The 17,557-nt window shown below is 43.4% G+C and overlaps 1 protein-coding gene across 1 annotated transcript in view; it reads right to left on the minus strand.

Annotated features, from left to right (window-relative positions):
• The window catches only part of kif13ba (kinesin family member 13Ba), an 84,461-nt gene that overhangs the window by 56,518 nt on the left and 10,386 nt on the right, over positions 1-17,557 (minus strand). The window contains exon 3 of the mRNA XM_079496119.1: positions 13,204-13,294. Coding sequence (XP_079352245.1) covers positions 13,204-13,294 — 91 coding nt within the window. The remainder of the gene's footprint in view (positions 1-13,203; positions 13,295-17,557) is intronic.

Here is a 17,557-nt window from a genome sequence, read left to right on the forward strand (position 1 = left end):
TTGGTTTATAGACCGGTAGGTTACTTAAATATGCTCGTAATCTTTCAAGAAAAAAGAAAATCAGCATTTTCTTTTCAATTTCCTTTTTTTTTGGCAAATACGATTTCACTTTATTCTTTTTTTAACATGAGAACAATGGCTTTCATGATTAAAGCATGCTAACTTTCCAGAAATAGAAAGCCAGCGGTTAATATTTGCTTGGATTTCCCATCGATGATGTCACTGGTAGGCGGGTTTCCAAACTAGTGTCCACACAGCCTTCCTATGAGACACCGACCGGACTAGGACAAAAATGGCACCATGTCATAATGAGTATTAGTAAGAACTAAGAACCAATTATATGAAAATAATAATAATCTTTATAGTCCTGAAAGATATTCATCTTCACATTGAAAATAGGTGAAGTCGCCCTTTAATCCATTCTGGACGGGAGCCCCCTTTGTTGTTTTAAGCATTATGTTATACTTTAGCTATTGAAAAATAGCAGATCTATAAGCTCATAACGTGGCACCGAGTGCCGCGCTACGAGCTTTTACTCAAAGCTTTGCTTCTGGGGGGGTCCCTGGAACAATATATTTTGAGATTGGGGTCGGAGGCCAAATGCATATAATTTTTGGGATCCTTGACATGAAATATTGAGAACCACTGATGGTATGAGGTATTTCAGAAAACTGTCATGATTTAGAAGACATTTAAAAAATTTCAACATCAGGCCTAAATGGGTTAACTGTTGCACGGACCCCTAGTCTAAATTTGTCCACTCGCCTGTGTATGTGTCGAGGTACCATGGCTGGTAAGCTCCCAAGCGGACATCTGTTTGCTTGGCAGAACCGCATGGCTCTGGCAACTGGGCCCATAAAGCATGAGGGGCATCCGAGCTGATATATGGACAGACGGCTGCTCAAGCTCAAGATCTGTCAGCCCGCGTGTGCACCCCCCCCCCCCCCCCCCACCTCACCCAACACAACGCCCAGAAAATCTGTTCCACTGAGCTCTATAATAATAACCCCAGTGCCGGGAGGAAGAATTTATGCCATCCACCGACTGAATGCTGGGGAGGTGCTGATACGTTTGTCTGCATCATCATCTAGAACGTTGGTCCTCAAGTCCCGGACCCTGGGGGTCCACACAGGGACTCATTAAATATATATTATAAATGTTATATCTACTGTAGGACGCAAGCCAGGTGAATGTGATTAAGAACAACTTAGACCACTGTTTCCCAAACAGTGGGTCGGGACCCATTTGTGGGCCACAGACCAATTTGGGTCACGACTAGAGTCAAAATCCCATTTTCTTTTCATACATTCAAAAATATATTTTTTAAATAAATTTAAAAATAAAACATCTAAGAAATCCCATGAATAAAAAAATATATAATTAAGAAATATATAATCTCCAAACTAGATATACTTAGCAAACGCTTGTCAGTTTGTAGATCTGCTATTTTCACAGAACGTTTTTCTATTTTTGTTGAATGTTTGGCTATTAGGCCTACTACAACATACCCAGAGATTCTCCAATAGGGACGCTAGGGTTACTGTGGAGCCCAGGGTCCGTTGGAACCAGTAAATCGGTGTGCTCTGAAGCTATTTGCAGCTTCAGAGCCCATTTCAAGGTGACACAGGAATCTAAAGGATCGCTGACCACCCGAGGCATGATTACTTGTAACACGAGTAGCGGCGGGACCGCGATGGGCAGTCAAAAACACAATCTTTGGTTAGAATTGGAATCATTGATTTAGATTCAGAGTTATTAGCGTCAGAAGATTTTGCCTCCCGTCCATTAAAATGGAGGGGGAACACTTTTGATGACACACCAACCGGAAATGACATCGAAAGTTTCCTAATAGACGCTCCTAGACTGTAGAGTGGTGCGCGCTGATATCAAACAAGTCATTCTCCGATCTTTTGTATCAATCTCCGTCCTGGGCATCGGACGTAATAAGGGCCTTTCTCGGCCCCACCCCTCTCACATTTTGAGTTTAGGATTGAAGATGGCCGCAGCACCAGGAGGGGTTGGGGCGGAGGTGAGCGGGCGGGGTTGACATATGCCCTTACTGGGTTGCATTCAAGACACCTGACTTGTGTCTGAACACAGCTTTGATGGATGTGTTCTGCCCCCCTCCCCCCATCAAACAAAATGTTTGGTCAAACTATATGGGCTTCCATTAAACTAAAACACAATATAAACAATGGGAGAGAGGTGGGGCCGAGAAAGGCCCTTATTAATTACTAGGATGGAGATTTCCATTCTGGGCTCTCAAGGTGTTAACTAGCTGGTACCGTAGGACACACGCAGCAGACCAGAGTAGAGAACAGTATGCAAACTAGCAAGGAGAATAGAAAACTACAGTGAATGTCCATACATTTTCATTTTTTTCCCCCAATAATAGCAGAAATAGCAGAACTACTGCTTACAACATGATGTGTTGTAAGCATTTTGAATATAGATTTGAAAAGAAAAAAATTAAAATCATTAAATGTTATTTCTATGTATGTAATTTGTCATATCTGCCCTGTGATTAAAGCCTAGTAAAAGGCAAACAGAAATACAAATTGTAACATTCCAATTTTCAGTGCAAAACATACAAAAAAATATTCAGTTTTTGTGTGACATTAATCGTCAACTTAAATTTGTGACAGCCCTAGTTCCTAACTGGCTCAAAAAATAAAGCCTAGTGTCGTCTCTACTCAAAACACCAGCTGGATGGAAGGTGGAGAGTCTTGACCTGCGTAGGGTTGGCATGTTGCATTTTTATCAATTCATCACTGCCCCTTATCATTATGCAAATCAATGCACCAAACTAAAAATGGCACAACACTCGCCGTGCTCGGGGCAAATTATTTGCGCTGCTAAAGCTGCTTGTTATGGGTAATCTGCGATCACACATGTTGTCACTTTGATTGATGGGTCTGACTGAACTGACAGGCTCGGTGACATTTTGTGCACACACACACACACACACACACACACACACACACACACACACACACACACACACACACACACACACACACACACACACACACACACACACACACACACACACACACACACACACACACACACACACACACACACACACACACACACACACACACACACACACACACACACACACACACACACACACACACACACACACACACACACACACACACCTCGTTGTATCAGCCATGATGTGAAGGAGGCTTTAGAAGGAGGTCAATGAATGAGCATGACGGGCACCGTTAAAACATAAAACATGTGCTCGCTCGCGAAAAAGAAACACATCAACTCCTCAGTCACTTGAATAGACTGAGGTCTGAGGCCGTTACTGAGGTCACGACGTCAGTAACGGTTAGTAGTACCGACTGGGATTAGGTCCGTGCACAGAGGGACTGTCCAATGAAAAAATAAAAAAATAAGGTGTTTGGGATGCAATGTAGGGAGTACACACTGTAGTGAGGCATGAATTCAGTTCACATTTCGATGTATTTCCAAGCACAGCTTTGCTTTCCATTGTGGATAGTATAACATTGTTCTTCATGATTATTATACACTATTCTTCAAGTTCAGACAAACATTGACAATAACTTAACATTCCTATTAATTCCCAAACCAAAAACGTTTTTTTTTTTTTTGGAAGGAAAACCTTATGTCAGGTCACCCGGCGGTGTCAAACGTTTAGCTCTAGGGCCCATACTCACACAAACACAAATCACAAAGGCAGTCATTAGAGACACACAAACATTTCCATTCATATGTAATAAGGCATTACCTCATCATTATAACCAGAATGCCTTAGAATACAGCTGATCCTCTTATCCAGAGAGCCTGATGTCATTTCCTCTACGGCGTGACTGATGTCATTTCCTATTTTCCTCCAAAAGCATCTTAGGAATGTTCCAATCTCTAACTAAACGACAGATTGGTATCCTGGCAACAGTCAGTCACAGTGAGTTTACGCCTGGCTAGTTCATTAATGAGCACACCTTCAAGCAACTGCAGAGAGGCTATTTATAAAAGTCTGTCTGCCTTTTCTTCTCCCGGCTCAGAATAAATTAATTGCAGAGAGTTAACAGCAGACACAACACATCATGGAAATTGTATTCAGAGATGTTGATTTGCCGCTACTAAAAAAAAAAAAGTTGAGTTGTGCTAACAATAATACTGATGACCTACACAGTATACAGTATGTATAGAATTTTAGATGCAGCTCAAAGTGTTTTATAAGCAGTACTAAAACAGGTACAAACTAGAAAAAGTGCCCTTCTGGGCACAGGTCTCCACCAGGAGGATGTTTTGTGTGTGTGTGTGTGTGTGTGTGTGTGTGTGTGTGTGTGTGTGTGTGTGTGTGTGTGTGTGTGTGACGCGGCTTGGCCTGTTGTAGCGCCAACATGAGGCTGATTTGAAAACTGTCAAGTGGCATTTCTTCCTCAGCCTAGTGGGAATATGCATGCACAGTTTCACCGCAATCGGACGCTGCGTTGAGTAATTGTGGCAATTTGTACAAAACGGGTACAAAGCGGGCTACTCCTGAAAGGTTTAGAAGCCAATCGTAGGCAATGAAGGTGGATTATGAGAAATCAAACAAACGCGTCTTGATCACATGACTATGGAGAGCATGTGTACCGATTTGCGTGAAATTTGGATAAAATCTGAAGGAGTAATATTAGAAAATGTGTTTTGCATATGTCGGCCTCCTGGTGGAGCTATAAATGTGAAAAATTCCAGGCAAAGGTTTTTCCTTGGCCTCTAGGGAGTTGGTTGATACAAAGTTATCCACAGATCCGTGCAGTTAGAGGTAAAAACACTTTTCGGCGAGTTATAGCGCCACCATGAGGCCGAGTTGAAAATGTTCATGTGGCATTTCTTCCTTGGCCTAGTGGGAATGTGCGTGCACAATTTCACGGAAATCACACGATGTGTTCATGATTTGCAGCATTTTGTTTGAAACTGAGCACTCCTGCGAACTTTAGAAGCCAATCTTAGCCAATCAGGATAGAGTCTGAGAAATCTGAAAGACCCGTTTTGTTGAATGGCTCTAGAAAGACTGTGTACCAATTTGTGTGATGTTTGATCAGAATCTGTAGGTGTACTGTCCAAAAACTTGTTTTGCACAAAGCGGCCTCCTGGTGGCGCTATAACAGGCCGTTCTGGAAATTTTGGGGCAGAGGTTCATCGTTGGCATCCAGGGAGTGTGTGTGCAAAATTTGGCATCGACCGGGTTAACGGTGCCGGAGATTAGCTGTTCACAGACGGAAGGACGGACGGACACACACACACACACACGGACACACGGACGGACGGACGGAGTGCAAAACATACTCTCTCCCCATGCCTTCGGCCTGGTGGAGACAATGAACAGAGATGGATCACCCGCCAAAGAAACAATTAACACGATACCCTGTCCCCAACTTAGCCATTTTTCTAAAAACACCTTCTAAATCCTGACCTAAGTTTTCTGAAAAACTTCTTATTCAAAAATTACAAAAAATGTACATTGCTATACTGTAACAAGAACCCCAAAAGGGGTTCCCGTCTTGAAGGATAAAACCCCCAAAAGGGGTTCCCGTTTTGAAGGGTAAACCCCCCAAAGGGGTTCCCGTCTTCAAGGGTAAAAACCCCGAAACGGGTTCATATCCTGAATGGGATTCATTAGCTTTCACTCAAACTCAGTCCCAAACTGTATGATCCTTAGCGATGGATCTATAGAAGCCTGGTCTTGTATTTCTAGGTTAAGAGGTTTTTGTATTACGTTTGCTTTGCTACCACTACTTAAAATGGTAAATAAAATGTGCATGCATATAGAACCTTCATCCAAAGCAATTTACAATGTGCATTGCATTCACCTACTGTATACTATCCAGTATCCACACACATTCACTCACTGATGGCAGAGGAAACCATGCAGGCATCAACCTGCTCATTAGGAGCAGTTAGGGGTTCAGTGTCTTGCTCAAGGACAGACATATTGATCGGATGCAGTGCAACGTAGGTGTGAAGTCCGCGTATGGGTATGCGGCCCCTAACTCTAGATGTGAGGGCGGCATAAAACCTATGGTCATACCAAATTTGTGACAAAACTGTTTTTTTCCATAAAGAAGACTAACACAAAAGCACTTTCATCTGCAGGTAACATAGGAATCTAAATGGCCGTCATCAGTGTCGTTCATTTTTGCAGTTGATCAGACAATGTGTTATCGTCGTCTCACACAGCTCCTTCTAAAATCAAGCAGTGGTTCCCATTTCCCAAACTTTTTAGCTCAAGACCCAAAAGAGAAATTAGAAGTTTGCCCAGGACCCAAACTAGTGAAAACCGCAGATCTACAAACGTAAACATTCGTTTACTAATCTATGGAATTTCTTAGATTTATATTTTCCCCCTCTTTCTCTCCCTATTCCTCTATCACACATTTCTCCACCTCTTTCTCTCCCTCTTCCTCCATCACACATATTTCCTCCCTTGGCCCCCCAGTCTTTCTCCTCAGACTCCTCATTCTCTCCCTCTTCCTCCTGGCAGTGATGCTCCGCCCACTGAAGGCAGCAGTCAGAGAGCTGGTGCTGCTGGCTCCAGTCACATGGAGAAGACAAGGCCGGCGGCAGAAAGGTAGCAGCAGGTTTGCACGCACACACGTACGCATACTATGCACGCATGCCGAGACATACTGTACAAAGTTAGTTATATAGACATGAAGACATCACAAACACAGTGGTGGAATATATTACAAATCGATGCAGCCTGGCCATTTCTCAAAGACTATATAGATTATATATATATTTATATATATATAAATAATTACACACACACACACACACACACACACACACACACACACACACACACACACACACACACACACACACACACACACACACACACACACACACACACACACACACACACACACACACACACACACACACACACACACACACACACACACACACACACACACACACACACACACACACCTGTTTCCCTTTACCCATGCACATTCTTTATCAGGCGGCCAGACTGGCTGTTATGTACCACAACATTTCACTCAGACATTTCACAACTATTCCAGAATACAAAAACACAGGCATTAAATTACTTCTATGCGCGCATTTTAATTCATTCCAGGGGACATTTAAAACCGGCTTCCCCGTTTTCGGAATGCGTTTTGAGACGGGACCCATCACGAGGGGGGCTTATCTGGAGATGAGAGCGTGATTTATGTTCCAGACCAGGCCTCTGCTTTTTTTTCTTTTTCTTCTTTTGTGTTCAGTCAGAGGAGAACAGGGCTGCTCAGACACCAACAACCCTCTGGGTGTCCGTTTGTCATTTCCCTCGAAATGTTATATTTATTTATTTTTGCGTTTGGTAATTGTCATTCTCTGGCTTAGTTTGTCCGTATATCACCAAACATGCCTCTTCTGTTGCCATGGCAACAAATGAGGCTGCAAACGTACAGTATTCTATACGTTACTGTACATTTGCTTTTTGACGTGAGCTGTACTGTCAGCTGTCATGGCGAGTTCAAAGGCCGACGGTGATCGGGGTGCGCTACCTCTCATTACGGCTAGACAGGACCGGTCGGCCAATGAGAAGACAGAGCAAGGCAGGCGTGAGAGCACCCCCCACCCACCCCCCAAAAGCAACACTCCTGTATCCTACATTCTCCTCCCTCCTCCTCTTCTTCCTCCGATTGTCATTTAAAAAATAACTGCTCGCATGGATGCTTTCCCCTCTCAGTCTCCCTCTCCCCCCTCTGTGCCAGACCCCCCCCCCCCCCTCGCACTCATTTCTCCAACTCTCTTTTCTCTGGGACTATCCATAGCTGGGGAAAAAGAGATGATAATCATTACACTAAAGAAAAGCTGGAAGTTTGAAGGGGTGGAGAGAGTATGGCTGAGGTACTATTTTGTTGTTGACACATTTTTACATACCAGGCATTGAGCTGACAGTACTCTCTGAGGGAGACTTGATGCAGCTGCAGTGACCTTTAGAGCTGTGCCGATTGACGATGACATTGTGAATTCACAATCTGAGAAGATTGTCGCCATCCCAGAGAACTCAATATCAGACTACAGCCAACTATTGTAATAATAACTCAGGCTCAAACTGAATCACTTGATTTGCTGAATATGACAGATTTGTTTTGGTGTACAGTATATACTACTATTGCTGGCATAACAGTAACTAACTGCAAATGGATAGTATTGTGCACACATGTCCCATTAAAAAAACACTTTCACTGTCTGCACAGTAAGAGACTCAGACTAAAAGTTGATTGTGGTTGGTGACCTTGGGATTTGTCGGGTGCAGTCGATTCCACTAATTAACAAGTCCTCACCAAGCACAACCAATGACAGAGAACGGATCCATAACGTATCCATAAGGGCTAACCCTAAAGTATGTTGAAATTGCAATACTGACAAATCTAAAATGCAAGAGGCTGGCAGCAGGTGTTCCAGACATATCACAATCAGAAATACCACAATGTACTTTTTGCCAAAATGATGAGGCCCCCTACATTGTACTGTAGCTCCAACGCAGCCCCCTGAAAGGCTTGTGTTTGCTTCAGGGGTGCAAAGGCCAGAACAAGAATTCCACATGTCTAGTGTGGAGTGTTACTGTTAGCATAGCAACAGAGAAACTGATAAACTGAGATGATTAACTGTCTGGCATGAGGTCATCCAAAACAACTTCAACACATCTGGATCTACACATACAGATGTGCACACGCTACGGGGGCATTGGGCATGTTCTCTCTGGGAGACAGGACCACTCGTGTTTGCCTTGCACACTAGTCTCACTACTGACAAAGATCACAAACTAACAAGCAGAGAGAGCAGTTGGGAGTGAGTCAACATTCAATTTCACCACTCAAAATGTAAATAAAAGCCTTACATCACTATGCAAACTCCAGCAGGGATAAGAGTCCCTCCACAGACTCACTGCTGGGTTGGTTGGCTGCACTGTAGCCAGCCAACTGTAGGTTGGCTACACTGTAGCCAACCAACCGCTACAGGAAAAAAGGCTCTGTGCTTATCAAACACTTCAGGACACACTGCCATAACCTGGGGGTCACCAGTCACCACCGCAGAAGCAGGTGTCATCAATATGTCCGTACACGGACAAATCGATCCATGGCAAGACTTGTCCTCGTCTGTGGCAATTTTTGTATTTTCCTTTTTACACACCAATTATATTTATAATGTTTTATATTGATCCCTATGATCAATATAAAATTACCCAATTACTGAATGTCAAGCCCCCTATGATTTCTTCAGAATATACACTGTAGTATGGCACATTAGGAGTCCACTGGTACAGTGGTTCTCAACCTGTGTTATTTGCAAGGACCCCACAACTCTGAGAGTGTACAAATGGAACTAAATGGACCCGTAGAGTTACAGCCTGTTATGATCATTCAGGCTTAGCTCTTTATGTGTTTCTGGTAATATTATTGTCCCCACATTGTGTATCATGTGATAATCATGGCAAAAATGGAATTTTAACAAAAATGGACACCACATTACAACAGCATGGTGATGACCGCTGCAAAGAAGATAAGTTTAGGTAAACCATGTGTGCTGTAGCAAAATGGAACCACTAAAGGGAGAGTCCTGCCAATAATGTTATATAAAACATTATGTTAGCACTTTTAATTATAATAACTATCCCATGTAAGAGATCATTCACAAACTGTTAGTTAATGAGTAATGAATAACTTCTTAAATGTCTGTTTATGATTTAAAAGTGTGCCTTATAAATAATAGATCATGAACAAGCCATTTAGTAAACAACTTACCAATGACTTATTTGTTAATACACCTTTCAGACAGGGCAAGTAGTAATTTTCTCTGCTGCCAACTCTTCCCACTACCATCCTCACCACTCTAAAATAGTCAGGCATACATCCATCAAGCACCCTCCCTGACATCAGTTTTTGGCTAACGGTTTTCTAATAGCGTTATTTGTTACAACAATCCAGTGACCCATTATTCACTGAAAAGTAAGTAAGCCTTTCCGAGCCATGAGGCCCATAGGGCAGGAGCCTAGAATCTCCTGTTTCTGTAGGGTGAGGCCACTACACCCTACCCCTGTGTGCCAAGCAGCAGTGCCAAGCAGGCACTGAGTCTTTGGTATGACCCGGCCGGGGGATCAAACCCCGACCTCACCACAAGGCCACTGAGGCCATTATTCAATGAGGAAAAGATGAATAACAGATGAGTTTCTTTTTTACGACAATGACCTGCTTCACACTAAATGTGTTTTGATACACAAGTGCTGCTCGTATGCATGCCAGCTGTATCTGTTGAACTTGAGAGCATTTTGTGTTGTTGTTGATTCGCCCAGTTCTACTAGACTATGCCAAACCTGATCTGACTGCACTGTACAGGACATGCACAGGCGAGCACACATTGTGGATTAAGCTGAACACACCTACTAGCACCTAACGGTTTACACTGTACACACCAAATAGCCAGGGGGGGGGACAATGTCAGCTGAGAAAAGATCAGTTCAACTTAACATCAATGTTGTTAACAGGACGTTACACTAGACTTGTCATGCTACACAAATGCAGGGAACAGCAGCACAGATATCGATATGTAGGCACAAAGCAAAAACACAGTTGACCTCATCAGGTTTTAGATTGTTTTTTTTCAGGAAATATTAAACAGTCCTGGCTAAACTATTTAATATTTTAGCCATTGAAGGAATAAAAAAAACATTTCCATTTGCCTTTCAGGCTTTGTAATCTAAAATTGCACAGGGCAGATGTGACAAATAACTGAAATATACAAAGAAATGATTGACATATTTAATCATTTTATACATTTTCAGACATTGCCAAACTATAAGCTTGTAGAGCTGCCATTTCAGTTTTTTGTTATTTAAAATGTATGAACCTTTTTCAACATGGAAACGATTATGGCGTACTATATATGGCTGAAGGGTCTGTGTGAGAATACAGGAGTAGTTTATAAATGAGCAAATATAGTATGGCAGGATAATGTCAGCAATGGCATTATGAGAGCTTATACAACAGTTACACTATATGGCAGCATAAAGCTTGTCACTTGAGGCCCTACAATAGCTTACAAAGGGTAATTCCAGGCAAGCACTCGGATTACAATAATAACACCATCCTCAGCAATAAAAGAAACACTTAAAAATAAATATTCAGCATCACTGCAAATATCACTCCACTAAAACAGAACTATCAACGCATTCCCATAAACAATTCACCACCAAGCAGCAACTACACAGACACACACACTGCAGAGCAACAGTGTAGACAACAACCCTAACAGGAGTGTGTGGAGGGCAGCGATTCAGGACTCCAGAGTTGGTGTCTAGTGTTAGCCTGAACTCTTGAAAAATTATAAATACTGCTTTGCCCCTGACCGACAAAGTGCGGTGACTACCTCATTCAGTCATTGTGGATAACCAAGGTGTGTTCAATCAGACACAATTAAAGTAAATTAAACTTAAAAATCACACCCGTGAGGGGCACTCTTATCATCGTACATCATAATACAACATCTCATTCCTGCCAATTAGAATTTGCGTCCTCACCTTCGTCTTCAATGTTTGTGTTTACGCAATGTTTGTGTTTACATTCCATTCTTTATCAATAGCATTTCATGTTTGTGTTGGGACAAACACTCAAAACTGGCCATTCATTATCAATGGAATTTAATGTTTGTGTTTGTGTTAGGAGTTGGACAATGTTTACTTTTTACATGCACCCTCAAAGCTGGACATAAGGCAACAAATCCCACCCGTGTGAAGTGAGGGGCGCTAAGTTATTAAAGTCTAACTCATATTGATTAGGTGATGTAAAACAAACGGTGCCGACAACCTACCTCAAGCCCTAACCTAACCATAACCGGCACGGAGCAGCGCATGTGCGCCAACCTTAACACATGTTCGCCAACCTTAACGCATGTTCGCCAACCATAATCCGGTCGTTTTCCGCATGTTAGACCAATGACTGGTCTGAAAAGCGTACGGAGCCCAATCTAAGTTCACAAGAGCTTGTACCTTGTAGAGCTGCTATTTTCTCCAAATGTTAGCCCCTAGACCCAGAATAGGGATGCTGGGGTTCAAATGGTTAATAAGGTGCAGCTACAGGTGTACTAGTAGTAGTACTCAGGGGAATCATCTAAATGAACATTGAACACTGTGGGTTTTGCTGTGTAGAGCAGTATGACGACATAGCATCTGTACTTAAAGTGTCAGTGTGGGCGATTTGTTTTTGTTTTTTTGCTACGCTGCTGTCATCAACTCCCTCCCACCATTAAAGTGTCTGCAGGCTGCAGAGCAGCGGGCAGGTCGCTCCATCCATTCATTCTCCTCCGAGTGTAAACCCTGCTGCTGCCTCAGCCCTATTGTCCGAGCTAGCAACATGCAGCAGGAGAAAGACGAGAGAGACAGAGACAGGCAGAAAAGAAAGCAAAGAAAACCGGGAGTGCGAGACACACAAAAGGGAGAAATGATGGCACGTCTCTTGTTCGGCGGTCATAAAAGTCAGCCTTTTTGGGGTTGTGTGGGCACGATTTTATGAGCGACAGATGCTGCCGCCAAACGTGTGCGTTATCCCTCCCTCTTTCCCGTCTTACTTCGCTCCTCTCTGTTCCCCTGCATTACATGCATGCGGGCGGGGGGGGGGGGGGGGGGGGGGGGGGGTCTCTACGGTCGCCGCCACTGACCCGGAGTTAACCTCCCCCTGTGTTGCTGGGGAAACGGAAGGGCTGAGAAAAAGGGAGGAAGTCAGGCTGCAGAGAGTTATGACCAAACACACGGACAGCAGGAAGAGGAGGAGGAGAAAGAGGAGGAGGCGCAGCAGACCGAGACCGCCCGCTCTACAGCGTCCAGCTCTCTCTCTCTCTCTCTCTCTCAAATGATTACAGATCCACTCCCAACGCAAAGGCCGGTGACTTGTATACACGATCACTGTGCTTTATGCCCTGAAAACACACAAGCGTGTCTCACACGCACACACCCCATCTCTCTGGTATGATGGCGGGTTGCTACCATGTGACAAGAGAATTACTGCAGAGAGCAAACTGGAACTAACTTAGTTGGTTTATGTACCGGTATATATAGAGAGAGAGAGAGAGAGAGAGAGAGAGAGAGAGAGAGAGAGAGAGAGAGAGAGAGAGAGAGAGAGAAAGAGAAAGAGAGTTAAGAGACAGGCAATCATAAGCAGACAGACGCACCTGGAGTCAGTCTTGCCCATTCCTCCTGCAGGGTTGAGGATGGTTTGGTTCTTCTCCATGTCCACAACACATTTAGTGTTCAACTCCCTTTCTGTAGAAGGAACACACACACACACTTTATTGACAGGATACAGTGTGTCGAGAGACATGGTGCATGGGTCATCATTTTTGTCAAAATTCTATTTTTGCCAGGGACGTACAAAACTAGAAAAAGTGCCGTTCTGGGCACAGGTCTCCAACAGGAGGATAGGAGTGTGTGTGATGTTTGGCAAAATGTTTAGGAGTAATATGTTTTTTGTTTTTGTGTGCGTGTGTGTGAGAGACGCGACTTGGCCTGTTGTAGTGCCACCATGAGGCTGATTTGTAAACTCAAGTGGCATTTCTTCCTCAGCCTAGTTGAAATATGCATGCCCAGTTTCACCGCAATCGGACGCTGTGTTGAGGAGTTGTGGCGATTTGTACAAAACGGGTACAAAGCGGGATTATGAAAAATCAGACAAACCCGTCTTGATCACATGACTATGGAGAGCATGTGTACCGATTTGCGTGAAAATTGGATACAATCTGAAGGAGTAATATTAGAAAATGTGTTTTACATGTCAGCCTCCTGGTGGCCTCCTAAGGAGTGTATTTTGTGCAAAACTAATGCTTGGAATGGATTCAGCAACACGAAAACCCCCTAGTTTGACATGTCACAACATGCTACATAAAGCATGATGACATTTTGATTTTTTTCCCCTTATAGGTTGTTAATGGTATGGTCAATTATAAAAATTGAAACATATGCAAGTTAGCATCCGGCAGTTTCTACATGCTGGGGACCCATACTAAACATTTCCAACATAAAACGTTGGTGTACTCAACATGTCCGGGTTCACATTAGATTAGTATAGACTATCTAGGTCTAGCGAGTGTGCATACAAAGTTTTACACAGATCCGTGCAGTTAGAGGTAAAAACACTAATCGGCCAGTTATAGCGCCACCATGAGGCCGAGTTGAAAATGTTCAAGTGGCATTTCTTCCTCGGGCTAGTGGGAATGTTAGTGCACAATTTCACGGAAATCACACGATGAGTTCATGATTTGCGGCATTTTGTTTGAAACTGAGCACTCCTGCGAACTTTGGAAACCAATCTTATAGCCAATCAGGATGGAGTCTGACAAATCTGAAAGACCCGTTTCGTTGAATGGCTCTAGAGAGACTGTGTACCAATTTGCGTGATGTTTGAACAAAATCTGTAGGTGTACCGTCCAAAAAAGTGTTTTGCACAAAGCGGGCTCCTGGTGGCGCTATAAGAGGCCAATGTGAAAACCTTGGGGCAGAGGTTCAGCTGTGGCATTCAGGGGAGTGTGTGCAATGGTATGGCTGCGATCAAGCCAACGGTGCCGGAGATTAGCTGTCCACGGACGGACGGACGGGCACGCGCGCACACGCGCACACACACACACACACACACACACACACACACACACACACACACACACACACACACACACACACACACACACACACACACACACACACACACACACACACACACACACACACACACACACACACACACACACACACACACACACACACACACACACACACACACACACACACACACACACACACACACACACACACACACACACACACACACACACACACACACACTCTCGGGGAGAGAATGGGGAGAGAAAGGCCAAATGGACCTTTGAGGGTCCATTTGGTCCATTTGTACACTCTCAAGATGGGGGCCGTTAAAAATAAAATGTTTTAGAACCACTTTCTTAGTAGACTCCCAATATACCATCCATAGTGTCATAGTAAGTGTCACACATATCGTACAGTCATATTCCAAAGAAAACCTAGAGACTGACATTCAGTAATTGGGTATTATGATCAAAACAATAAGAACATTATAACAAAATGTAGAATTTGCCACGGACGAGGCCAAGTCTTGCCACGGACACATTTGTATGTGTGTGGACATGTTGATGACCCCTGGGCGAGAAGCAAATGGTCCGTCCGTCCGGGCATCGAACCTAGGACTCACTGTCAGGCATTAGAGCCTATGTGGTGTGTGTGTGTGTGTGTGTGTGTGTGTGTGTGTGTGTGTGTGTGTGTGTGTGTGTGTGTGTGTGTGTGTGTGTGTGTGTGTGTGTGTGTGTGTGTGTGTGTGTGTGTGTGTGTGTGTGTGTGTGTGTGTGTGTGTGTGTGTGTGTGTGTGTGTGTGCGCGCGCGCGCGCGTGCGCGCGCCCTAGCCACTCAGCTACCAGGTCACCCTGGGCTTCAGTTCTGATCGCACCAGTGTGACAAGCTGCCCCAACAGTGTGTTGATTTAACTCGCACTCACAGTTATAAGGTCAGTTCCACATGTATTTAGCTTTTAACTCCCTTGTATTTAGTGCAACACTATGTAGGCAATGCTTGCAGAGACTGTTGACGGCGCATTTACATCTCTAGAGACATGGAACAGGGTAGTGGAATGAGGCTCATCATCTCCTCTGCCATGATACTGAAGTGTTATTAGTTTGCTGAGTTAAGACTTGCAGTATGCTCTAGTCGAATCAGCAAAAACCTTTGCTAACTGCTCCGTCTTGTAGTTTATAGAAGATGTGAATATTTTAATAAGGGGACAGCATGGCTGTGCAATACATTTAATAAACTTTGCAATCTGGGTTTGTGGTTCCATGCATTGAAATTCAAATAATAAAAGGCTGCAATGCAGCCACCACATGTTGATTTATATGGCAAGCCATAAAACAACAAATGAACCGAACACCAAAATTCAATGTATACGGTATATATTGGTTATAGGATTGGGATCCTTTAGGGATTTTAACAAATCCCTCTAACGGTCGGATTACTTAGCCGTTCCCTTTAAGGATTCGTAGGGGTTCCAAATGGACCCTATTCCCTAACAGGTCTGTAACTCGGAGTGTACAAATGGAACCAAATGGATTTGTACCAAATTCCAAATGTACACTCTCAGAGTTATGGTGGTCCTTGAAAGTTTGAGAACCAGCGGTATTGCAATTGTATAGCAGACGTGTGATCAAAACCGGTTCCATAAACGGTTCCAAAGGTGATCGAATTGATTTTCCTCTACACCATAATAGTGATCCAGTTGGAACCCATGAGGTTCCTTGATCGAAACCCAGGTAGAATAAGTGTTCAAGCTTTCCCACCAATACTGAGCCCTGTCTGACCTGGGAATTACCCTGATCATGACCAGGGTCGCTGAGCAAACAAGAGTCATGTTGTTGCTTCAGTGTGAATTCTGTGAAAGGATTTTATTGGTCATTTAGCAGACCGCTGCCTTCCTTTGCATCTCTGTGTCCTGGGTGATCGTTATCTCTTCTATGTCGGAAGTCTAATTTGCATCACTGAATACAATTTAAAAGGCCTGAATTGTTAGTTTTTCCTGACTGACTTTATAGCGAACATTTTTGAAAGCATTTTTTTCCTTATGATGTAACTCGCTTAAAGGGAGAAGGTGAGTGAATGCACAGTAAATGTGAATAGGCCTAATAGCAGCTCATCTTCTTAACACAATCTGGGACTTCTAAACACCCAGTCCCATGTTAATACCAAGTGTATTACCCTGTATTACACAGTTGTGTGTGTGTGTGTGTGTGTGTGTGTGTGTGTGTGTGTGTGTGTGCGTGCCATTTAAGTATATAGGTATGAGCATAAAACTTGTATCACATAGGCATGACAGAACTGTAGAATAATATTAGAACCACATCAACCATTTAATGAATGACGAATGACACATACAAGCCTATACAAGCCTTACTTATCATCAAGCCATGACCTTTGACAAGACACATGTGGACAGAAATATCACCTGTTAAGAGGGTTCAAAACCCATGACCTGTTAGTCACAGAAGCGAAGCTCTGTAAGCTATAAGTCAAACCAGCAAAAACCAATTAACCTCATAATGTACGGAATATGTACATGATGATTTTTTTGCCACTTTGACAGACATACTGTACGACAGTCAAATAACAGCAGGTATATTCTTAATGAAGACACCGATACCAAATCAGTGGAGCCCAAGCCTCTGTACCATAAATGTGTGCATTTTACACAAATAGCTCAAGAGGGAAATCAAACCATTAACTCGACTACTGCTGGCCAGATTTGTTAATACAGTACTGTACACACGACAACACCTCCCACTTTGTTGGTGTAGTAATGTTAAGTGAAGTTGCATATACATATATGTCATGTGTAGGCTACTGTACCTCATGGGCCACTAGTAAGTTTGATTGGTTGTTGTCTCCACCAGGCCGAAGGCATGGTGAGAGAGTATGTTTTTGTCTCCACCAGGCCGAAGGCATGGTGAGAGAGTATGT

The sequence above is a fragment of the Electrona antarctica genome (assembly GCF_951216825.1).
Source record: "Electrona antarctica genome assembly, chromosome: 3".
Taxonomy (NCBI): domain Eukaryota; kingdom Metazoa; phylum Chordata; class Actinopteri; order Myctophiformes; family Myctophidae; genus Electrona; species Electrona antarctica.